This window comes from Cygnus olor, chromosome Z, assembly GCF_009769625.2.
Source record: "Cygnus olor isolate bCygOlo1 chromosome Z, bCygOlo1.pri.v2, whole genome shotgun sequence".
Lineage (NCBI taxonomy): Eukaryota > Metazoa > Chordata > Aves > Anseriformes > Anatidae > Cygnus > Cygnus olor.
In genome coordinates, this window is record NC_049198.1 from 26,603,547 (window position 1) to 26,628,729 (window position 25,183).

Sequence of the window (25,183 nt, forward strand, 5' to 3'; positions counted from 1 at the left end):
TCAAGGCAGTACAATGAATGCATAATTCAGACAGGAAGATCATCAATAAGAATTTAGACAATGATGTCAAGGGCTGTGGTCCTAAAGTCATGGAACATTAGGCTGTTGAGAGAAACATCCACCTTCAACAGGTACTACTGAAGAGTTGTGGAAGAAGGAGGCTCCAGGAAGAGCTGCTCACCCCAGAACCTTTATATTAAGTCTTCTAAAAGATCTATATATTAATTATATTAATATATAATATATAATATTAATTATATTAATATATAATTATTATATATATTGTCTTCTACCTGATTAAGTCACACAATTAAAAGTAAGATTTCCTAAAAGACAAAAGAAAGTTCAACTCTATTAGCAGCAATAGGATAAAAAATAGTAAAGTAAGCACTGAGAAAATGAAAAAGCATTGAGAAATGTTTAAAGTTTGCAAGAACACGTTCCTCACTATTACCCATTATTATCTTAAGTCTTCAAAATATAACTAGCAAATCCCATTAGCCAGGAAGATATATTGGTCACATATTTTTTTTTACAGCAGAGCAGGTACTATTCCACATTTTTCAAGTCGAAGACAGTAAAATTTTAGGTAAAACTCAGAAAATTTTACCTGAATGTACTTAAAACTTGGAAAAATTTTCCAAGTTATACTGATAAACATCATTCACTGCCAACTGCCAGACATGTACAAATTCCTTTTGAGGGAAATTCTTATGGTATCCCAGTAAGTTTCAGCCCCAGGTGAAAACACAAAAACAGACCACAAATGAAGTTTTACCAAACTGTCATCCTAAATGTGAGTGGCCTTTGGTACACCCTTCTTTCCAAAGTACATGATCTTACTTCAGCTTCACTTGAAGTTTAAAAAGCAAACAAACAAAAAAAACCAACTATCCCAGCATTGTAATACAAAATTTGTGTGAATATAGCACTTAGGGACATGTTTTACTACTGGAACTGGTAGCGTTAGGCGATGGTTGGACTTGATGAAAAAGGGTCTTCTCCAACCTGAGTGATTCTATGATTTTATTCTATAAAAAAATTAGACTCTATTGTATAACAACAGTGACAGAACTAAGAAAAACCTCTTGGATTATATGTACCTGATGATTTCCTCATTGGTGTACAATTTATTTACTTACTACGTTAATTTATTTTGAATTCACGTCCCCTTAGATGCAAGGATTATCTTTTTTCTTGAGAATTGGAAGTCATAAACATACATCACTCTTTAAAAAAAGAAACGAGTTTTTCCAATAATATAGAAGCATATTTCTTCTACCGTACAAAAAAAAAAAAAAACTACGTGTACCAGTTCTTTTTATTTTGATGTTTTCTATGAATTTATGGAAGTTTGAAGTGCAGATAAAGCAATGAAAGAAAACACAAGACTGTCAAGTTATATCAAATACATACATGGTTTTATTCCTGTGTCCAAGTACCTGAGATGGGACACTAACCTTAAATAAGGATGATGACATGTTAAAATTAGACAAACTTGTAATTATTTTCTAGTAAACAAACAGTAAAAATTACTGATTGTTCTTCCAAAATCAAATCATGACTTAGTACTGGATGCACAATACACTCATTAAAAGTTAAATAGCTTTGGAATAAAAGTTTAAAATTCAGTTGTTCAAAAAATATTACATGGAGAACCCTGAAAAAGTCCTTCTTCCTCTGTCTTCTATAATGTCCTCTTCAAAAACACATCCTGCAAGACAGAACTTGTGCAGAGAGGGGCTTATTTTGAAAGTCACTATTATAAAAACTTATCAGGAGAACAGGTCATCTATTTCAAGTCCATATAGTTTTTGTTGTGGTGGACATCAGTTAGTTACACATATCTTGATCCGGAGTATTTGTAAGACCATTACTTTTGTTCTCTTCTAGATACGTAGCTTTTTTCTTAGTCAAAGTAGCAAATAGTGCATCCATCATTCCTAAAACTTCTAGTAGTTCCTCTTGATAGTCAATCTCTCTTCCTATGGCTTCCTGAAGCCTCAAGAATTGTTTATCTACAACTGCTGACTGTCCAAGCACAGGCTGATAAATATCTGTAAAGAAGAGAGTCACTTAAGATAGACATATCTATTAAAGATGTAGAAATTATATTGGCTAATTAGATAGGCATTTAAAGAACCTGGCACTAATCCAACATTGTAGACAAATAAGACAACTTTGCTAGTGTTCTGAAAAACAGCGTTAATTATTGGTACATACCCACAGTAATATATAAGTCAACCTAACAGAAAAAGAAGTTTTTACTATATTGAATACTATTTTACCTCATTGGAGAAACTGAAGTCACTTGTACTACAGAAGTACAGAAAGATGAAGAACCAAAAAAAAAAAAATTAAGAAACCATGAGGAACCTCACAGACAGTATCTGATTTATACTGTCTGCAGGATCAATGTTGTCTAGCAAAATTTCTTTTTGGATCATTTTATCGCCATTGAGTTTATAAACTAAACTATGTAGACGTAGTTTCTTAAAAGGGTAGCATTTTTCACCTTGTTTTCAAATTAGCTGCTGGACTTTGAGAGTCTTCCTTGTGTGGTACTTACCAGTGATCATATCTGCGACAGTTACCAGTATTGGAGTAAATCTAGGTTCAATTACACGCCTGCAAAATTAGAACACATCGCCATTGTAATGTGTTGAAAAATGAAAGTTACAAGCAGCTCTGTCATACTGGCATACAGATAACATTTTTCTTAGGGAAGAGACCTCACAGAACAGCAATCAGGGATATGAGTCAAAAAGGCTGCATGTGTTATTTACCCTCCTCTTTTCACAAAGACAGCAGGGACTGGAGGACTGGCAAAAGCCTCAGGTATGTTAAGACATGGGTTGCATTGAAAAGACAAAAAATAACAGACTAAGGGTAAAATGTGGGGCAAAGGGGCAAAACAGTCTCTTTTGGTGGCTTTCATAATATCAACAAAATCATTCTGTGCTAACATGTAAACTGTCTCAGTACTACAGCCAAAATCCCAGATCTTGGCATCAGAAAGCAAAAGGCACATGAAATTTCAACCAGTGCTACAAACATGATCTCCTGAACCCCTGTGGCAAAAGCTAGTACGAAATATCAGTCTCAAAATAAGTTGTCAGAGTAAGTAAGGTAAAATAATACCTTGTCACAAAGGTAAGGAGGAGACTAATTTGCTTCTCGTCTCGGCCTGCAAGCGCGCTCCTTAGTGTTCCTCTGCGGTTTAGTTCCTGCATAACTGCAACCGTAACTTCAGGGGTATAAAGCCTGATGTGTGGCTGAACACATAGAAGAAGAGTTTAGTATCAAAGCAACATCTTGATACAGAAAACAGGGATGGTATCAGTTTGCAAAAAATAAAATGAACAAAGGACGCACAAGGAACCCACACAGTTTGACTACTTTCTAGTTATACACCAAAAGAAAACTAGTTCAAGATACAGAAAAATCCACTTTGAATGACAGCATACAACTTTGATTAGACAAAAACAAAGCCTTACCTCCAATACTGCATCAAGGGCCTTGGATGACTGAAAGCCCTTCAGTAGCTTGTCGTATTTCCTCAAAACACACTTTGCAGGCTTACTGACAAAGAAATCCTCCTAGAATTGAAATATAAGTTCAGAGTAAGACAAACACAATGAATTTGTGTAGATATAAAATGTAAACATACTACTATGGACAAGCTTGTATGTCTTTGTGTCTTGCCTCCCTTCAACTTAGTGCACACAAAAAAAAAAAATCTTGAGTGCTTCGAGATACATTTTCTCACTTCACCTTACCTGTTTTGGCATGTAATTTCTTCCTTTCACATAGGTTCTATATGCTGGTTGTCTCTTCTTTTGAGACTTTTCTTTGCTTTCTTCAGGTTTTCTGTGTTTAACATTTAGCACCCCATTGGTCATGCCTACAACTATAGTTTCATCTTCAGGCTAAAACGCAAAAATCACAGAGTTAGGAACCTAGTGTTTTATTTGACAACACATGCATTACTACTGTGCATATTTTTCAACTTTCACGTGTAGTAATAAAACTTAAATCATAGTATCATAGAAAAATTTAAGCTAGAAGCCACGTCTATGGGGTTCTGTTGTCAAATTCCCTGTACCTGAAGGACCATCTTCAAAGCTATGATCCTAAGCAACATTATCTATTTAATAAGCCTTTAATAAATACCTAGAAGTATACAGTATGACTAGTTCAGCAAGATTCAAATACACATTAACATCCTTCTCACAAAACCACACGCGAGTATAATCTAGGATAGGTTGTGTTTTTTTTTTCCAAATGGTGTACAACTGCTTTTGGATACTACATGCTATACAGCAGACATAAACACCACCTATGAGAAAGCTAACATGGATCAGCAGCATTTTCAGAAACAAGTGAAAGTTGTTCAAAACATCAGCCAGTGCTGTATGTTCTATCTACATAAAAAGGTTAAATTTATTTGATGATAAAGGTTGTAATTTTAAATAATGCATTACAGAAAAAATACTGACTTTACATATTAAAATGTGGGTTCTGACCCATTAGTACTAATAGATAACTATATGAAAATTTTAAATATCAGCTGAATGCTCAAGAGCTGTTAAGGAAAACAGCGAATGAAATTATTACATAAGAAATAAAAAATAGAAGGTCGTTATGCCATTAAATAAATCCATAATTTGTCCACATCCTACATCCTATGCAAGTCATTCTCAAAAATCAGAAGCAGAATCAGAGTAGAAAAAAATCAAAAAAAAACAAGGAGAATAAAAAGTTGGCTTGATTTGAGACAGAACTCCCTAGCATGGAAAAACAACAGCTGAGGAGGCATATTATAGAAGCCTACAGAATCATGACAGGCATGGATGGACATCAGTTGCTCAGTGTTCCTTAAGGGTATCAAGTGACACTAGTGAAGGTTCAAATGGAACAAAAGGAGGCACCCTTGCTAACTGTTGTGTCAAGAGACATGGAACTCTTCGTCAAAGAATTTAGTGAAGGTTAAAATTTTGTACAAGCTAATGGAGAGACTGAACAGGTTTATACTAGAGAAATTCTTTGAGTTACACAGAAATTGGTATCATCAGCAAACAAGTTTGGAAGAACATCAGATATGCAGGTATGGCATGTGTTTTGCAGTTGAAGCAGAGGCTTGAAGCATGTTTTCTGTGGTTCTGTGAAAGATATGCCGCAATATAGTCTTCACCTAATCCAAATTCATTCAAGACCTATAGCTCTAGTTCTCTGGGGTACAAGGTAGGACACGCAGGAAGATTTTCTGTCGCCCTTAATCCTTGCCCTTCCTCCTTGGTTACAGAAGATCATGACAACAGTAAAGTAGCAAAGACCTTCACAGTCCCTTTTACATATCCTTTACTGGTTATATAGCAGAGTGACTGCATTGTGACAGTTCTGCTTTAAAAAAAAAAGAGGTGCTGGCCTTCAAATTTTTGCCCAAACAGCCAGTTATCCATTGGAACACTTTGGAGAAAAAAGGATCTTTGTTTTCTGTTCCCAAGACAGTAAGACAGCTGGTTTGGCAGACCTTTCTTTATGCTCATACCCCAGGCCCTCTCCTCTTCTTTTCCTCAGACCATTCTAACATCAACAACTTCTAAGACAGGTTCATCCTATTCTAGATCTTCCAAAGAAAGAAATAAAACACTTTTTCCTTTTATCACTGCCATACAAGAAGACTTGGAAGGTTCCTGAAAAGCAAAAAGATGTGTATACTCATCTTAAAGGACTTCCCTTCTAAGCTGCATACTTCCCCAACACTATATATGGTGCCTGATAAACACACAATTTTGTATAGATCTATTCGAGTAACATCTGGTTACCTATTTTAATCTATTATGTTTTAAACCTCTAAATGCAATTTTTACCCAGGAGAAATATAGTCAGTGATTCTAGTTCACATGTTCAGCATTCTGGTGTAACATCTAATAGCAATGAAAGCAAAAATCAATTACTTCAGAGACTTAAAGCTTATCAACAATTACCCTGCCTATAAAAACTTCTAAACTACTTACTGACAATGCAAGACTGAGGATAGATGTTGCGTAGTTAAAGCTGTGGACTACTTTGTAGGAAGTTGTACTGTAAATCTTCACGTGCCTGTATAGAAACAGTGACGATTAAAACCTTGTTACTAATGCCTTCACAGAAACTTTATCGTTCTCAGCTTCTAGGAGATCATTTAAAGAAACTGAATATTTAAGCAAAGCTTTCTTCAGACTACTAGCGAGCTTCTTTGTTATTACCTCTCCTGTAATAACAGGAAGGTTCTAGCAAAAGATTCAGAAAAGAAAAAGAAAGGATTACTTACCCTTACACTAAAAAGATGAAAACAGTGAAAAGGGCAGAAAAGGAAACCAAAGGCAGATGTAAAGACAACTTGACTTCAGCAACACTTATTAGGAAACGCTAAGACAGCGTTCCTCCTAACTTGTTCTTAATTTTAAATGGAAGATTTACTGATAATTTCTGGAATTAAATCCATGGGTATTTTTGCATCCAGCTGCCCTTCAATGATTCGTTTGAGGGTGGAAAATCCTTAACAAATGAAAAAGCTAAACACTATCTTACAAGTATGAACTTTAGTGTTATAAGCATTGAACAACCCATGGCTACATAGTTAATGCAACCCTTCACAGCTTATGCTTTGTGACCACATAGCTTAAGGGAGCCTAGGAAGCACAGCATGGAGGGAAGGCAGGGAGTAAGAGAATAGACCACGGTCACTTCAGACCACTTCATACTTCTAATGTCTTAGAGACAACAGATTGTATAACTGAACTCAGCAACAACAAAAAAAAAAAAAATAAAGAAAGCACCCTTGCAAAGGACTTATTTCACCTATGCACCTTGGGTACATTCTTTCCATTCACAGAGTCACTTTAAGGGAGACAAAAAGCAACAGCACAGATACACCAAAAATGGGCTCTTTTAAAGGTAAATGCTAACCAGTATTGAACTGCGTTGAAGTAAAATAAGAACAGTTTTCTTATTGAGACAGCAAAGGTCAATTCAGAGGTTCAAAAAAACGAATGCTTATTCAGAAGTTCCCCCCATGCATTACCAAATGGCGCATGCAACTCTCACTGATGCTCAGGTTAATAAGAGAAAACGGCAAAACAAAGTTCCAAAATATACCAACCTGTCCAGGGATCCTGATAATAACCTTTGTCCAGAGCTGTTCAGGCATAAACAAGTTACAGTTTTATGATGATTTTTAAGTGAAACTAGTAATTGTCCGCCTTTCAATACATCCCAGACTTTGACATAACGTCCTCCTATGAGAAAGAAGCACACAAAACAGTTGGACATGCACACGTTTATGCTTCTCTGAAGACGTTTTCACACAAGTGACACAGTGCTTCCTTTGTAACAGAGTTTTCTGCACCTGCTTGTGCTCTCCATCCATTATGGCTATACCCTGGGACAAGACACACTACAAGCCTGTTCTTTTTCAGGTGGTTTTGCAGGCATAGCTGAATGGTTCAAAGTATTCCTTACAAAAAGGATTTAAACACTACTGGATCGCAAGACTTCTCATGCAATAGCAAGAGACTAAAAAACATTGCTAAGCATAATTTAGAGAAATGCCACACCTTTCAAAACACTTCTTAAATACGTTCCTTCAGGCCACCACTGAGCCAATAAAGTGCATTTCATCATTGAAAGTGTACTACTATTTTTTAACTAATTACAAGAGAAGCAAATCAGAGATAAGACCCCTACCTTCAACCTTCAGATCAACACCAGTTCCCAAGGAAGATCCTTGAGAAATCTAGCCTTTACATACTTACCACTTCTTGGCCAAATTAAAGCATCACACAGGGAAGACGGCAGCTGAAACATTTCTCAAATTGGGCCCAGCAGAAAACAAAGTTGATTTTATTTAAGTACCTGCAGACACTAATAGTCCTCCTGAAGGGAAAAGAAGCACACTCTCCACTGGGTGGCCATGTTCTATTGTCATGACACTACTTTTTGTTCTTGCATCAAACACTTTCACAGTGTGATCATAGGAACCTGCAAACAACACCACAAATAGCTTCAGTTTTGTAATTCAAGTATTTCAGGAAGTAAAACGGCCACGTGTTACAATCTAAAGGAGCTCCTGACAAATGGAAACAGTCAGTCTTACACCATACATTTAAAATGCCTAGTGGTTTACTTAATTTATAGCCTTCTGGCAGCATAAGGCTTCCAATTCTAGTCCTAGCCACGTGTCAGGTCTTAAAAGTAATTTAATTCTTAACTTTATTTCCCTTCCATTAATCAAGTGTATTAGTAACAACAAATACCAGAAAACATGATGAAACCTACTGTCTTTTGCCCCCTAAATCGAGGAACTCTCGATTTTTCACAGCATTTTAATTTATAAATTCACAACAGATTAATAGAAAGTTGCTGGTAGAAAAAAAAAAAAAAAAAAGGCAACAGATCTTAAAAACTCGTAAGACATTTCATTTCTGAGTCTGCAAGTTTTAGGCTGTATAAATTGCGGCGGAACTACTGCTCTCTTCCAGAGCCCTGATAAAACACTTCCATCAATCCCAGTCAAAGGATGCATTCACAGCATCTTCAACTTTCAAAGGCAAGTCAGAATAGCCCCATTAACCTTAACAGGCTAAAGCAAAAATATGTTAAACACTTTGTTACCCTACAAACACCAGCATTAACTGTGAAAAGCAAGTAAAAAGGAAACAAGACTGGCTCTGAACAGGAAGATTGTTGATGTTTAAAATAAAATACACAAGATGCTACTGTATTAAAAATTTACTGTATTTTTTCTTCGGTTCTATCAAAAAAAAAAAAAACAACACCATGCATAAAAAATAAAATCAAACCTGTTATAAAGACATCTCCATTCAATTTACTTGCACAGCCACATCTCACATAGTCTGTATGTTCAGTGTATGTCACAATTTCTGTAGCACTTGGAATATCCCACAAATTTGATGAATAATCATCACCACCAGAAAATATTCGGTATTTATCAGAGAGGAAGCCCACCACATGAACAGCTCTAGAAACCAAAGTGCACAATAGCCATTGTTAAAATATATTCTTATTTCCACAAATAAAGAGCTTGCTGAAGGGAAGGATTCTCTCTAGTCTGAAAGTGCAAAGTATTTACCACTGGAAATTAGCGAGCCTCACTTCAGAAGTTAAAAATAGTTAATCTCGTACAGTTCCAGCCAGAAAAGGATCTTGCACACAAGATGCTAATCCAAGCACTGCCATGATCTGCATTAAGAGTTTTACAGATCTACTGGATACTCATTCAAGAGCTGTAAATTCTGCATTTATTACTTGGAGGTCTGTGTACTAGCCCTGTCCTTTTGAAATAATAACCTTTAAGCTACTTAAAATAGTAAGCCTTAAGCAAGACTGTGTTGGACACTCTCCTTGTCCTTTAGGAATCACTACCAAAATCAGTATTATCATTTTAACATCCCAACAGAGAATGACTTTGAAAGGAAACATAGATACTTTAGATTTTATTAAATTAACCTAGGGATTAGGACTTCAAATAATACCCTATCTGCAGCCAGAGAGCTCAGATAGGTAGAAACACAATCTCAAGTTCTGCATGGGTGCTTTCCTATAAAAGAGAGTTGTTGTTGTTATTACTCTAGAAAGATAAAACAGCTTTAGATCTTCCAGAGCACAGCAATCTGTTTAATCTAATTATTACCATTGTCCTCTTCTCACTCAAAGATCAGGATTCCTCCTCCAACTTCTTCCACACCCAGGAGCACAGACTTTCCTTTTTTTCTTTTTTTAATTGTTTTTTAAAGTGATTCCTGCTCTTCCTCACATATTTCTTCACAGCTTTTCTAACCACTTTTTACAACTGCTCCTCCCAGCATCAAATAAAATTTGCTTACCAACACCGTGCAGTGACAAGACTGTGTTTACACAACGTATCAGCAAACATCTGCCTTAATTAGAATATGTATTTATTCTTCCATGTGCCCAATTCACATTTAGAGTTAAAAACAGTATCATTACTCTAACCTGGAATTCAATTTTAAAATCTACTTTTCAGTAAGACGTGCAGAAGTTGCAAGCAGCACAGATGAATGCTACTCAGATTTTCAACAACATGCTAAGCAGAGATACGTAAATACACCAGACAAGCTTATGCACACAAAGAACAAAACACTGTCTTACTTAGTATGACCATCAAATTGCCTCAGGGGTGCTCTTCCACTAATGTCAAAGAGACGAATGCTACCTTCCTCGCTGCCAGCAACAAGCAGTTTGCCATCATCCCTGTATGTGGCACAATAGGCAGCATCTTTGAAGCGAGAAAACGTTTTGATCGGTTCCTGAGAATAACGACCGTAAATATGGATCTGGCAAAAGGAAAAGATAGTAAGTTCACTCACATGACAGCAGTTGAACAACAGCAATATGAAAACATTAAAAAAAAGCTACTTACCCTTGAGGAGGCTGTAACAGCATAGTTATATGGAGGAACTGGGGAGAAGTCGATTTTATTTACTGCACCAAATTCCTTTATCTGAACAGGCGTCTAAAAGAGTTGTAATTAAGATGATTAAACACACATAAGTATCAAAAATGAAATCAAAGAATCTATTCTTATTATAGAGCTCAGAATGATATTCAGAACCAAATTATCTGTGAGTGCTATTCCATGAAGCGTCTCTTCTTCTGGGCTACTTTTAACACTATTTTCCACTTTATAATAGACCCAGGCACTATAACAGACCCACTAATTATGACTTTTATTTGAAAAAAAAAAAAAAAGAAGAAAAGAAAGTTCAGTCAGGGAAGGTTATAAATAGCTTAATTGCCCCCGGGTAAGCAGTAAGCATGACTCGGGGATGTTAATTTCATCAGCCTCGCGTTACCCTGGCTCTCCCTGAATCCCCCCGGCGGGTTTCGGGGCGCCGTTGGAGACCCTCCGGAGAGCGGCCGTGCCGTACCTTGTACCCCCGCCAGTACAGCGTGTCCTGCGTCACCTTCTCCCCGAGCTTGGGCACCGCCGGCACCACCACGGGCTTGTAGGACGCCATGGCGGGGCGAGGCGCTGAGGAAGGCTCGGTGAGGGGAGAGGAGGGGAGGGAGGGGAGGCTCGGGGCCGCCTCAGAGACCGCGTTTCCCGCCGCTCTGCGCTGCCGCCGCCATGTCGGCCCCCGCTCGCACCTCGCGGAGAGGCGGTGCGCTCTGCGCACGCGCGCGTCATCGGCGGGCGCCGCCTGCGGGCCAATCGCGGCGCGGCGCGCGAGTGAGGCGCCACTTCCCTCCCCTCCTTCCCCCCCCCCTCACAGAGCGGCTGTCGCGACACGCCTCCCTGTCGTCGTAACTGGGGGGGGGAGGGGGGTGCTGTCGTGGGTCGTGGGCCGCTGCTCGGCTCGCACCGCCTCCCGCGGCACCGAGGGGCGCGCAGCCGCGGTAACTTTTGCTTGGGGGTCTGTGTGCGAGGGGGGTTGCGTGGGCTGGGGGGGGGTCGGTGCTCGCTGTCGCGGCTGTCGTGAAATGGCGCCTCAGGTGGTTGGGGGGGGAGAGGGGCAGAGTAACCGTCTGGTAGCCTCAGACAGAGGCTGGGCCCGTAGCGCCTGGCAGGGTTGCGTCCTCCGAGGCTTTAACCAGCTAAAGCTAACGCCGTGTGGCTAAACGTTGTTAACCCGTGTTCGCCGCAGGTCGCGCAGACACCCGCATCTCTCTGCATGCGGCTTGGCTGGCTGCACCCGCACCGGGCGGATACCATGGAGAGACCCGCAGCGTAAAACCTGCGCCTGACTGAAGCCATGGCGTCCTCAGCGAGCTTAGACGCTGGGGCGCAGCTGATTGTGGAGGAATGCACCGCTAGCTACAGCCTCCCCCCCATGCCGGACATCAAGGTGGAGCGTCAGCTGGACTCCAGCACGGAGGAAGGTCAAACGCAGAGCGTCACCATGGGCATGAAGTTCATTTTGCCCAATAGATTTGATATGAACGTCTGCTCGCGGTTTGTGAAGTCTCTGAATGAGGAGGACAGTAAAAATATTCAAGATCAAGTTAACTCCGACCTCGAAGTGGCATCTGTCCTATTTAAAGGTTGAACTTTATGGTACAAATTGTTGTGTCTAGACTGTTTCATCCTGTTAAGATGCTGCATTTAAAAAAAAGTATCTGCCATATATGTGTAATCATTTCTAAGATTTGTTCTGCTAGCATTTTTTATAGATGTCTTACTGATTATTACTGTAAAACTAATTTTTCCCAAGTGTATTTTATTGCACTTTTTTAATTTAAAAAATGATGGCACAAAAAGCCTTTAATTTATTAAGACCTGATGCAGATTATGAAAACAAGCTTGCTTCTTCTGGTAGCAAGCCCTATTATAAAGTCATACGATATGCTACACATTGTTGAATATGTGTCTTTACAAAACATTACTAAAAGTACTATATGGTCATTTCAACTACAGTAGTGTTCTGGATCATGTTTTATCTTTTCACTGGTATGATGTCCAAATAACAGGTCTTGCAGTTTACTTTGCCCTGTGAATATGGATAGACAAAGCCCGTCTTCATTGTAGCAAGTGTCTTGCTGATTCAGTTTCACACTATTTGAAGGTGAACAGTGCTGTAAATCTGTAAATTGTTCTCTGTAGCTAATATTTAACCATTGCTGTCCAGCTTCATAAGAATTGATCCATACTTTTTAATAGCTGAGCATGTTGATAGAGAAGGGAGTTAGGGTTTCTTTCTATTTATTAGTGGTAATTATGTTTTTGCAGTGCTTGCTTTTATATTTCAGACGCTTAGTAGTTCGTTTTTTCATGATATTGAATTTGACCCATTTCCTATAACAAATACAAACACAGACCTATTGTGGATTTTCATGATTTCTCTGATTTGTGTTGTTTGGCTGCAGTTCAGCCATTGTAATTTTCAAACTTTTTTGATTTGCAGGCCCTTAAATGCTTTCTAGTGGAGCTGCAGACCTGAACGGCAAATTTAGACCCATCAGCAATAGGGTTGTTTTTTCTTAGGTAACATTTGTGAACCCCTTAGAAGTAGTCCTGCGGATCCAGAGACCGCAGGTCAAAAATCCCTGGTAGGTCTCTTAATTTGATAACCTCAGCTGTAGCTGTTTGATCGGCAAACAGAGTGTAATTTTATTTTCATCCTTTTATCCTGTACTTCTAATTGGTTCCATTCAGAAATTTGCAATTGGGCTTATGACCAAGAGGTTCACGATAGTGTGAATTCAGTGTGTGTGTTAATTAGCTTGCAATCACTGATTACTGGTGCACACTGGTTTCAAATCAGTTTAGCGAATACTGGAATTTAATCCTTCAATAGGTCTTTCCAGTATTCAGTCAGCTAGCTTCTTAAAAATTATTTGGCTTTTCAGCTACTTCTCAAAATCAAAAGCTATTGTTTTGAGAATTGGAAGCCAAGATGCTCTGTCTATTCTGTAATACCTTGCTATTAGATTCTGATACAAAGTTAGAAAAGTCAGTACTGATAAAAACAGTAGCACTGTGTGACTTCTGAATTCTAAGTGGTGGCCTGCTTCTGCATTTTCTGGTAGCTAGTTTGGAAGATCTTTGTTCCTACTGGATAAATATTCTTAAGACATCCATAATGTAGTCACAATTTTATTCAACAGGAGTTGAAAAGGTCTTAGTGAAGAAACACAGTGAAGGTCCACCCATGAAGTGACCTTCACCCAACCAATGAAGGTTGAGTCTATTGGTCAAGGAGTAGGTAGAGTATTGAGCTGAGTGGCTCGTGACTGCAGGACTGAATGAGGCTAACTCATGTTTTCGTTGCACTGGAGAGTGCTAGTAAGAATATTGAATGCGAAATGGAGCCATCCTACCTGGTAAATCCGTGCTGCATGTGTTGGGAATCTAGGCAAAGAATTACCGCACTTAGACAACAAACTGTTTCTGGGTGAAGTTATGCCATATTTAACATATGGGTTATCAGTATTGCTTTATGCCAGAAATGAAAACAGCCCTTTAATCAACTTGCATGACACATGGTGGAAAAAGCACATGCCACAAAGCTTACTTAGTGTAGGTTTGAAAGATCTTGTGGTAGCGCTGTTTTCTACTTTAACTTAGAATCTGTGGCTTTCTTTTTACTTACTTTCTAGCATTAAAACTATGTCTGTTTTCTCTGTTCAATGTAGCTGAATGCAACATCCATACTTCTCCTTCCCCTGGTATCCAAGTAAGGCACGTTTATACTCCATCAACTACAAAGCATTTCTCACCAATAAAACAATCAACTACCCTAACTAACAAACATAGGGGAAATGAAGTGTCTACAACACCTCTGCTTGTAAACTGTAAGTATCCTTCTGCCTAACTGTTAATAATATTTTGTGAACTGCAAGTTAGATGCTTGCCAGATTTTTTCCATTTTTCCTTTGTGTGTGTGTTGTTGTTGTTTTTAATATAGGAAGAAAACATTGAAATAATCTTGTCTAATGTTACAGGGTTCCAGCCATAAAATAATGCATGTGCTGTACTGAGCTCATGACTGAGGTGTATTTTCCAGAAAGGATCCAATTCTTGATTTGAAAAGTATAGAGAAAGATTTTTCTGATCCTTTTAGAGCTTCAAGCTATTATTTATGATTTTTTTATTCATGACTTTCAAGCATTTTCTCTATAAACTACACTCATAATCTACTTAATCTACTATCAACAGCTTTCTTATAAAATCATTTTTAAGTCTTGATTGTGCATCTTTCTTAAATCAAGCAAGACCAATGTTTAAAGAAAAAAAAAGCCTGTTTGCATGGGAAAAATTTATCTAGAACTGTATCATGTGCCTCAGCCTGACTAAAATAGTCAGTCTTTCTGAAATAAATCAAACTTTCATGCAGTGAATAGAAAGAGGACACTGAATATTTATGTATGTGTAACCACTAGCTAGTTTTCTTGCTATATAAGTCAGATAAATTGCATATATTTCCTCCTGAGCACTTTTCAGACCTGCCCCTATTTGTAATTGTCAGAACCATGCATCTGTGCAGCATTTACTGTGGGATCAGCGAATTTTTCTTTGTAACTCCTTAAGAATTCTGCTGCCTTTAATGCTTGGTACTTGTTTGTTTTTGTTTTGTTTGTTTTTTTAAAAAGCTGTAGATGTCATTTTGTGCATAGTTCTGTAATGTCTGATCCGTTCGACATTGTAGTGAATAAGGGTCGTGTTAGGGACATCAGCTAGCAGCGTGACAGGTTTCCTGGTAGCTTGTGAACTCTTATAATAATTAATGATGTTAGAAATGTCGCTTTTAAACTGCACAGCCTTAATTTATCAAAAGATGCTTATTTTCATTTGATAAATGTTCTTAACGTGATCTTGGGTTGCTGACCAAACAGCAGAGAGGGTAGTATGTTGCCTTCAGAGGAGTCAGTGTAGGAAGTATCTCTGTTTTCTCGTGTAATTTATACATTAATTAAAAATTACCAAAACCTTTGAGGCATTTAAGAAACATCTCAGTTTTTGACATAGTGATTCTAGTTCAGAGTATAAGATGAAATCTATCCACGCTCTTAAATCCAGATTATGTACAGCTCAAGCCAATGGAGGTGGTAGGCCCAGCTCCAAACAGCAGAATGAAAACTGGTGTGCGTATCACCTGCTTTTGCTTCCCTTTTTGTAGCTTTATCAGTTCACCAGCTGGCTGCTCAGGGAGAAATGTTGTATCTGGCCACGCGTATTGAACAAGGTGAGTCTAAGGAAGGTTAAATAACATCCTCTTTATCTTCGGCGCATTTATAACCTGCTGCACACTTTTTCCCCAAAGCTGCATTAAAGATACCTCCGAATATGGTACAAATTGAAGGATTTTTTTAGATATCTATTCTTTGTAGGTGTGGACTGTTGTTTTACATGAGTCTTCTATTTACTCACTGCTATGATTTGGGTTTAAAATGAAACATTAATATTAATAGGAGTTGAGGAATCCCTTCCTCCCCCCACTCTCCCACTGTATAGGTGATCTATGGAGATGAGGGATTAGAATCTGTTGGTTCTATCAACTTCTTTTAAAGTCATTTAAAACACATTCTATTAATCAAGGCTTTCTGATTCTATTTCATTGATCAACATAGAGAGCTGTGTGTTAGGTAATTTAAACTGGACCACACCTGCAGTATAGTAGCACTACTCATTCGAAGTTGTACTGTATTCTTCAGTGTCTGCAATTGTGTGTCCGTAATACATTTACAAAATTTCAACTCTTCATGATATTTTAAACTGTTCATAGTTTATTCTTATTCTGATATTACTAACCAGCCTTTCTTTTAGTCCATCTCTCATGAAACATTTATAGAAAGCAGGTATTAAGTAACTCAATCCACATACTTTTGTTAATGCGTCGTCTGTATCGAAAGCAAACTGATTCTGCAATGTTGGTAATGGTTAAATTATGGTGCTATGATAAACATGGGATTTTTAAAGTATTTAGATATTAAAAAAAATAATGTCACCTACTTGTTAAATATATATATATATATATATACATATATTCTTTTTTTCTTACATCAGCTCTATAAGTAGACCTTAATATACCTTAATAAGTAGACCTTCTATAAAACAGCCAATTGATTAATTGAACTTTGGGAGCAATGGGGTTATACTGTCTGTATTACTTTACAAGCTAATTCTTTACAAAACTCTTGAAAGAGTGCTTTCTACAGTGTAGTACAGAATGTATTATTTGTTTTTTCAAGCAGTACTTTTCTCCCAGATTACAGACAACTTGTAATATTTTTAAGTAAAAACAGCTTGATTCGTAGAACTTAAAAAAAAAAATCTTAGGTTTTACTTCGGTCAGTTGGATTTTTTTTCCTTCAACAAGGATATTTGCACCATCTCTGGGATAGCAATTTGTTTTAAAATTTAAGATGAGAACAATTTTCAGGGCACACTGCTACACCAGTCCATTCACAATGAATATGTCAACACATTCATTCTACCAGCTCTACAGTGCATTAGTGAAAGGGATTCATAAATTGCATGTTTTCATTTAAACAGAAAACGTAATCAATCATAAGGATGAAGAAGGATTTACCCCTCTGATGTGGGCCGCAGCTCATGGGCAGATAGCAGTAGTGGAATTTCTCCTCCAGAACGTAAGGAGAAGAGCACACTTACATATCTTAATTTACTTTGTATTTTATTTTGCCTTTCTGAGTTTGTCAATGCTGCTATGTGCTTAGAACTTTTAAAATGAAGTTCTCTGTAAAAATGTCACTTCAAAAAATTCGGTTCATTTGCTTTTCTTTTTATTACAATTTTAGGGTGCAGATCCTCAGATTTTGGGGAAAGGGCGAGAAAGTGCCCTCTCACTGGCTTGCAGTAAAGGATACACAGATATTGTGAAAATGCTGCTTGACTGTGGAGTTGATGTCAATGAATATGACTGGGTAAGTCTCTAGACTGGATTTACATCTGTGTGCACTTAGGTCAGACGCTTGAAGCAGGGCACAGCATTGGCTTGGGTTTGAAAATTGTTATACCTCTTCTGAAGTATCTGACATTCCCCGAACACACGGGATGCTTTTTGATAACAAAAGAGAAACTAGCCCTGCTAGTTATCACTTCTTGGTAAAAAGAGAATGAGGCTAATTCTGTACCCTTGTAGAACAGTGAGCTTACAGTCTAACCAGTAGATGAAAAAAGATTGAAGTTGTAAAGGACCAAAACTTTCTGATAAATGGAAGTATGCTAGTGTGCTAAGGAATTACAGTTGCAGAATGTTTGGTTGCTAAGTGTCTAAGGCTTTTTTCTGCTTTTGCAGAATGGAGGAACACCTCTGCTATATGCAGTGCATGGGAATCATGTGAAATGTGTAAAAATTCTTCTTGGTAAGCAGTCTATCCAAACTGAATTATCAGTAGTGATGTGCTATCAGTTAGCATGGTTACAAATCTGACTTTCTTTTCGTATTTTACATAGAAAGTGGTGCTGATCCAACTATTGAAACAGATGCTGGTTATAATTCCATGGATTTGGCTGTAGCCTTGGGCTATCGCAGTGGTGAGTATTGGAAATGTATATTCCTTGATTTTTATTTTTTTTGCTACTCCTTGTTTATGCAGCTGCTGCAATAGCCTAATAGAGTTTTATTCCTTATGCAGCTGTATGAAGATCACTGTCCTAAAAATCTTAATATACCTAAATGTACCAGCACAAAATGAGCAGTTTTTCTTCCTTGTTCAGAAAACCAGGTTCCTACTGAGAATATGTCACTGGCATGGATCTGCATCTGTGGGCACAGACAGCACTGTATAGGGCTGATGCAACCATGATCCAGGCATGGGGAACTAAGCTGCTCCCCAGCTCTGCACAAGGAATCAGAGTTGCACAGGACAATGCTAATAGAGCTTTCAGCCCTCCTGAACCACTCACCCCAGTGCTCTGTGTGATTGGTATGATGTGATGTAGTTTGCAAAACCTTCTGTGCTGGTCATACTAGGTCTAGTTCATCTAGTTCATCATGGAGGCAGACAGTAATAGTGTGAGAGTCAGTGAATTAGTCTACCTTATTTGGCTCCGGAAAACAAAGAGGCAGAGAAAGCTCTCTTGTTTTTCCCTTATGCTGCCTTCATTTTGAAGGCTGTGAAATGTCTGTTGTTACAGAATCTGGAACTGAACCAAAAAATGAGCATACTGCTGCACATGTAGTTTCTCCAAGCAGAGCCCTGTGCTTATGGACAAACCAGTAACTTCACAGTCCTACACATCTGGGTGTAGGACTCATGCCAGAATTCAGTCTCAAAATGTTCCACAGAAGTAGTTTCAAATAAGTAAACATTCTTTTCCACTCTCCATGTAGAGGCTTTAAAATTTGCTTTCCATAGCTGTCTGCCTATTCAAACCAGAGAACAGATCATCATCCTCCGAAACTGCCTGCCTTACTGAGTGTATTGTTTTTTAATTATATGAGGCTTTTATTTTCTGAAGGGCTGCAAACTCCCTTCTCAGAATGAATTTATTCCTGTCTGTTTTTGTTAAATGTTTGTAGAGGACAAGTCAGCATCTCCTAAAACAAAATAGTACATACCTAAAGACTTGGAAGAAACACTGAACACTGATTAACCAGACTGTTTCTCTACTTTAGTTCAACAGGTTATTGAGTCACATTTATTACGGCTACTTCAGAGTATCAAGGAATAAGAGCTGGCTCTTCTGTGGCTGTCAGTTCTCGTCTTGGAGATTTAGATTTCTTTTTAGCTCTGTCATGAGTGACAACGGTTGTTTTGTAAATTTACCTCAGTAAAACTATGTGCTGTTTTTAGTTAAGCTTTTAAATATGCTTCCTCTTTCATAGAAATGTTTGGTGTCATCCTTTTTCTTGAAGATATTTTATATAACTTAGAAAGAAAAGATTGTTTGTCTTGCATGAAAAAAAAAAAAAACAAGTTTGACCGTGTAAATGTTCATACGGAGTGCATTGGGTGGTGCTGTGCCAAGAGTACTACCTGATCTTGTCATTGATATGTATTCACGAGAAGACAATAATTTAGATACTGAGATATATCACCATAGAATATAGATCTCTTTACTGTTAGTGGTACCCGTTTGTGATGGTTTTCAAGATCCTCAGTTAGTATTATTGTGTCAGCTTTTGTCTTTGTATGATTTTTAAGAAGTTATTAATAAATTGAAAGACTTTGATGGTAGTTTGATTCCTGTTAGATTTCTTTCCACATCCCTCTGCCTTCCTGTTGTATTCCTGAAACAACTGGACCAGAGTGGTCTAGGTAGAAACTTAGCTGATATAAGGAAATCCAAGTGCAGAATACCTAGCTCCTAAATATCCTCCCTGCAGTGGCTGAACAGCAGACAGTGTGGGAACAGAAGCCAGAAAGTGCTGCATTCCAGCCTTCTTCAGCTGTTGTGTGCTCTTTTGCATGTCCCAGTGTAGCTGCAACAACTGATTTTTGCAAATGGTTGAAAAAGCAGGCAATGTTAACTGATTTCCTGGGACTCATGCACTTAAAACTACAATGAAATAGGATATGATATTTTAAATAATGGAAAAGCTTTTGCAACAGACTTTTCAGAAGTTTTTCCCCCTGACAATACATATGCATCCCCCATGCATTGTTCACATATGTTTACCTAAGCATTTATCCATTGTGTCCACTAGAGGTCTGGCATCTGTACACAAAAATACACCTCTGAGCCCCTCCTTTCTTAGTCTATGTGTAGTGAGTGCAATCTCCAAATTGCTCTCCACCAGCAGCTCAGAAGATGTGAATGAATCCAGGTAAGTTACAATAGTAAAAATACAGCTAGTATCTCCGATGTGTTTTTCAATTTGAAAAATCATTCCATACAGAAATCAATACTGTTTACAGTATTGGTACTGCAGTCCCAACCAAAACTCCCAACTAGATGGCTGGGGTAATCCAGCCTAGTTCTTTGGGTCAGAGACAGAGAAATTATGGATTCAAAATAGTAGCTTTTTTATTTCAAAGTGACTGAATATACAGTAGGAAGACGTGCAGGGGAAAAGAACAACAACACAAGATAGATTAAACCTGAATTTGTGGCCAAGTTTTTCTCTGTAATGAAATGCGTGATCTGTAAAAGATGTAAATCAGGTCAGAATTAACCTCTGCAATGTGTTTGGTTTGGTTTTGTTTTGTTTTGTTTGTGAGAGAACAGAATACCCATTTCTTTCTGAAAGCTGAAATCTTGAGTGTAATGAAACTTAAAGGAGACACTTGAAGCAAGAACTTGTAACAACTTGCAGGTGTTGGTGAAATCCTTGCTATGTTTAACTATTATCTACCTTTTTTATGTAGGAATTTTTTTATTTTTTTTTTTTAGAAAAAATGTACTATACGTAATTTTAAAACAATATGAAGTGGCATTTGCTGTAAAGTTATGTGGTGGAAATACTGAGATTCAAAAGCCTGTGTAAAAACAAATGGCCTTCCATGTTTATTGAAAACATACAATGCAAAGTTTTCTTGCAATAACATAACCTGAGCCATTTCTGACTGATTTCTAAGGCATCCTCTATAAAAACATGCTGTTTCAGTATGCATAAGCAAAAAAAAATCTTTTTTTTCTTTATTATTTATGTTACAGGAAAGTAATTTTTTCTAAATCATGAACATTCAGTACCTGCTTTGTATTTTTTCTTAAACTTCAGACAATACTGAGTTTATACAAAATAAATTGATTAATGGTTATGTATTACCTGAAAATGTATCCTAAAAAATGTTGGGGTTTTTCAGATAAGATGGAAAGATGCGAATTAAGACAGTAAAATGTAATTTTTCTTCTTTTCGCTGTAGAATTTCAAACAACTGTCAGATAACCACTAAGCATCCCACAAAACTGAGTAAAACGGTGAAGATGATCGTCCTTGAGAAACTTTTCCTGTATTAAGAGCCCTTTCTATAGTGAAACTTTATGCTGCTAAAGCAATGATCTTGGAATTGAAATTTTCTATGGCAGTTGTGAGGGTGCTGTGGGGGGAAAAAACAGCAGTATTTCACAAGCCAGGTTTTGAAATATCAGCCTGCTGATTTTGAGTGAAGGATTTCTGCAACCACTGATGGCACGGAGAAGACACTAGGAATTACCTTTGAACGACATACTTTAGTCTGGACTTGTCATTGTTTTTCCTTGCCACAGCATGCCACAAGACCTGAGGAATTTGAAAATTCTGAGATCACAATCTAACTCCATGTTGATTTTGTAAAAATCACTTGCCAAAGTAATTCTTTTGTGGGAGCATTAGAGTATTTTACATTTGAAGGTGAATGATACATACTGCACTTCAAAGTGTTAGCAAACAAGTCTTTTCTGAATAAAGAAATTATTTTTTTTGCCAAATTAAATGTGCAGCATGTAATCATAGATGTCATGAACAATGCCTCACAAAGCAGATTGCCTTGCACAGCTTGATATAGCAGTGATAGAAAGAATAGTTCAGAGCTGTACAAAGTCTTTGTCTCATTCATTCACATTTGACTTTGCAAAGTATTCTGGTCTATTCAACAGAGAGACTGCACAACAGATGAACTCCAGTCTGCAGTGCACTGGGTAGGACGCTTATCAGAATTAACATTCATTTATGGCTGCTGCTGGCTGCAGTAGATTGGAAGCCTCACAGTGAAGACAGCCTTTATCTGTCTAGCAGGGAGGTAAATGAAAGCTGAAGAAGAAAGAGCAGTTCTGTTCCTAAAGATTAGTAGTATAGATGAGAATTAATCCTACCAAGGGAAAAAAAAAAAAAAAAAAAAAAACCTTTACACATAAGTTTTCAAAAGCTCAGAAAAAAAAATAAATCTGCATTTGAACAACTACCAAGGACAGACAGTGAAGAACAACCATAAACAGATTGTTAATAAATGATTAAAGGAAGTTAATACGTTGTCTTTAATGTGATTCCTGAAGGAACATAACTTTACAGCTACACATCTCCACCCAGACAGGATTCATTCAAGTGAAGAGTTAATTAAGTACAAATCTAGCATTACTATTTGCATGTAAATGTGATGAGAATTTTGTAAAACACTCCCCTGTCCCAGTTTTCTCCAGGGCCAGTTACTAGTTCCACTCTGTTGCTTTCTTTGTTCATCCATCTTGTACCTTGAATTCCCTACTTGAGTTTCTGTGATAGCAGAGAGCAGCAACCTCCTGCCAGATCTTCTCAGGGTAGCGCCTCATCTCTCTTCAGCCTGTGAGTTTTTCCTTGGTTTAAAAAAATATCAGGATCTTACACTTCCTCCTCATACTGCCCAGAGAGCTGATGCCCACAGTGCAAAGTCAAGGACAGGACAGAACCCTCCACCTTTTCCAAGATCCACGATGGGTGTGCTCAGCTCCCCGCAGTGGCTCCATAGTCAAACTCCACCTGTGCGGCAAACTTTCCCGTGTGGCACTCCTTCAGACAGAAACCAGCAGATGGTTTCTAGCTGCTACTCCTGCAGAACGAAGCACTGGAAGCACTCTGTTGCTTAGCTCCAAAGATGCAGAAATCGGCCATTCAATCTTATGCTTACTCAGCTGAGAAATAATGTAGTGAAGCTTCTATTTATGGCAAGCATTAGTTTTGGATTTCCAGGGCTGTTTTACTGCACCATAATCTTACATTTTTCCTGTAGCCTTTAAGTAATTTTGAAGTTCATTTCTTTAACTCCTGGTGATGCTACTTAACTCACAGCCATAACAGAGGCCAAAATTACTGCTTCTTCAACTGGTTTATGATTTCTTGGAACAAAAAGACCAGAAGTAGGGCAACCACGAAAGTTTATCCTAACTCTAAGAAACTCACATTCACTGCTGTATATAATCCCTAGCATGAGAACTGCATATTCTCATGAAAAGACTAAGGGATGAGAGAGAGAGGGAGGCAGAGACCAAGAGAAACAGACAGAAAAGGGAGAAAAAGAGAGAGGGAAAGACCATTTGTATTTACTGTGATGGACTAAAATCTATTGTGCATTTTTCATGAGGGAGCTGATTGTTAGGGGCATTCCAGCAGTTTGTCCTGACCATTGTGGACCAGATTGTTTTTTTCTCTTACAACAATGGTATAAATCACCAGAGTGCAGACATAGCCTGTCACTAGACTGATCATCATTAGTATTGTTATAACAGTTCCGCTTGCATGCACCTCCTGCTGTGCAGCACATATGCTTTCAGGAAGTATACTGCTCTGTCTGGCAATGAATGTATAACCGGGTGAATAAGAAATCCAGTCACTGGGTGCTTTGAAGATCAAAGATATTGTTAGGGGCTAGTCCTTAGGAATGACGTCTGAATAGATCTTTCTGTTGAGGTTGATTTGTCACCAAATTAAGCCAGCAGTTCTTTATGCATATAGGACTGTAGAGCATGTCAGTCTTCAGCAGATGAACACTGATGGAGTCAACCATACACACAAAAGCTGGCAGATCAGGGAAGGTTTCAGAGCCCAACAGAAAGTGAGATGTAAACTGGGTATGGCAACCAGGGGGATTATAGCTATGGGACTGCATCATATACTTTATTCTTTTCCTGCAAGAAGCAGCCTAAGTAATCTCCAAATAATCCGTAAGAATAAATAAATAAATAAATCCTGACCTGCATCATTGGGAATATTGTTTCGATTCTTCACGTAGACCAACTGCATGCCTTTTTTTTTTTTAATCATTTTTGTCAAAACATGGCAAATACAGAACCATGACATGCTTTCCATATCCCTCAAGTATTTTTAGTACATCAGCATTTCTATTTCATAAATGAAAAACACAGTTTACAGGCTAGTACCATTTTCATACAGATCCCAGCATTTGTCTCAAAAGTATTTCAGCAAACCTATTATACCATCTGATGGCTTGACTCAGCCTTTCTAAATCACCATTAGGTTTACCATTGGGATGGACCTAGGCTGTCTTAAGCATTTTCATAGATTCATAGAATGGTTTGGGTTGGAAGGGACCTTAAAGACCATCCAGTTCCAACCCCCCTGCCATGAGCAGGGGATGCCACCCACCAGACCAGGTCGCCCAGGGCCTTGTTCAACCTGGTCTTGAACACCTCCAGGGATAAGGCATCCACAACCTCACTGGACAACCTGTTCCAGGGCCTTATCATACTCTCAGTGAAGAATTTATAACCTACAGGCTCAAAAAACAGTTGCTTTGAAAAACATCATAAGAGCAGGTTGCCTAGCTATTCTCTACCAGTGGTATGAGGTTTATCAGAAATATTGGGTAAGATCATAAGCCTAACAACATTGCCATTGTTTCTAAAAAGGGTTTTGTTTATAAGTATAATGCTTGCCTGCTTACATGTGTGAGAAAAATCTCAATTTTTTTTTTTCAGATAGAATATTCTGTGAAGCTATTTTATTCATGATTGCAAGGGCAGGCATCCTGCAAGGAGGAGGGCACAGTAGAAAGTATATCATAACCTGATTCCTGTGCCCAGGGCTTTGCTCAACTCCCCACAAAGAGCTAGCCATCCCCTCAGGCGTCCCAAGATTGTGGACGTACAGGGGGCATCAGAAATGGCACCAGGCCGTTCTTGCACAAGGCTTTGGGCCATGCAGAGGGAGGTCTCTAGCTCTGAGGAAGATTTCTATCCTGGCCTTGTCATGAATGGCCTCCTTCAGAAGCCAAGGAAGATGGTGGCAGGAGGTTGGCACTTGGGCCTGTCCTCTCCTCTCCTGTGACAGCAGTGCTG

The 25,183-nt window shown here is 38.3% G+C and overlaps 2 protein-coding genes across 2 annotated transcripts; one reads left to right on the forward strand and one right to left on the reverse strand.

Moving 5' to 3' along the window:
• Positions 1-1,399: 1,399 nt before the first annotated feature.
• On the reverse strand, positions 1,400-11,217 carry UTP15 (UTP15 small subunit processome component). The gene is made up of 12 exons (XM_040541190.1): positions 10,956-11,217; positions 10,448-10,540; positions 10,177-10,361; positions 8,847-9,025; positions 7,900-8,025; positions 7,148-7,283; positions 6,021-6,105; positions 3,780-3,929; positions 3,498-3,599; positions 3,142-3,275; positions 2,570-2,628; positions 1,400-2,057 (listed from the first exon to the last, which is right to left on the reverse strand). Exons 1-12 carry the CDS (start codon positions 11,043-11,045, stop codon positions 1,834-1,836), a joined length of 1,563 nt encoding a protein of 520 aa, XP_040397124.1. The 5' UTR covers positions 11,046-11,217; the 3' UTR covers positions 1,400-1,833.
• Positions 11,218-11,242: 25 nt separating this feature from the next.
• ANKRA2 (ankyrin repeat family A member 2) lies at positions 11,243-19,668 on the forward strand. Its single transcript, XM_040541191.1, has 9 exons — positions 11,243-11,424; positions 11,673-12,069; positions 14,161-14,319; positions 15,645-15,710; positions 17,021-17,118; positions 17,287-17,412; positions 17,787-17,853; positions 17,945-18,025; positions 19,110-19,668. The coding sequence occupies exons 2-9, from the start codon at positions 11,781-11,783 to the stop codon at positions 19,163-19,165; spliced, it is 942 nt and encodes a 313-aa protein (XP_040397125.1). The 5' UTR covers positions 11,243-11,424; positions 11,673-11,780; the 3' UTR covers positions 19,166-19,668.
• Positions 19,669-25,183: the final 5,515 nt, after the last annotated feature.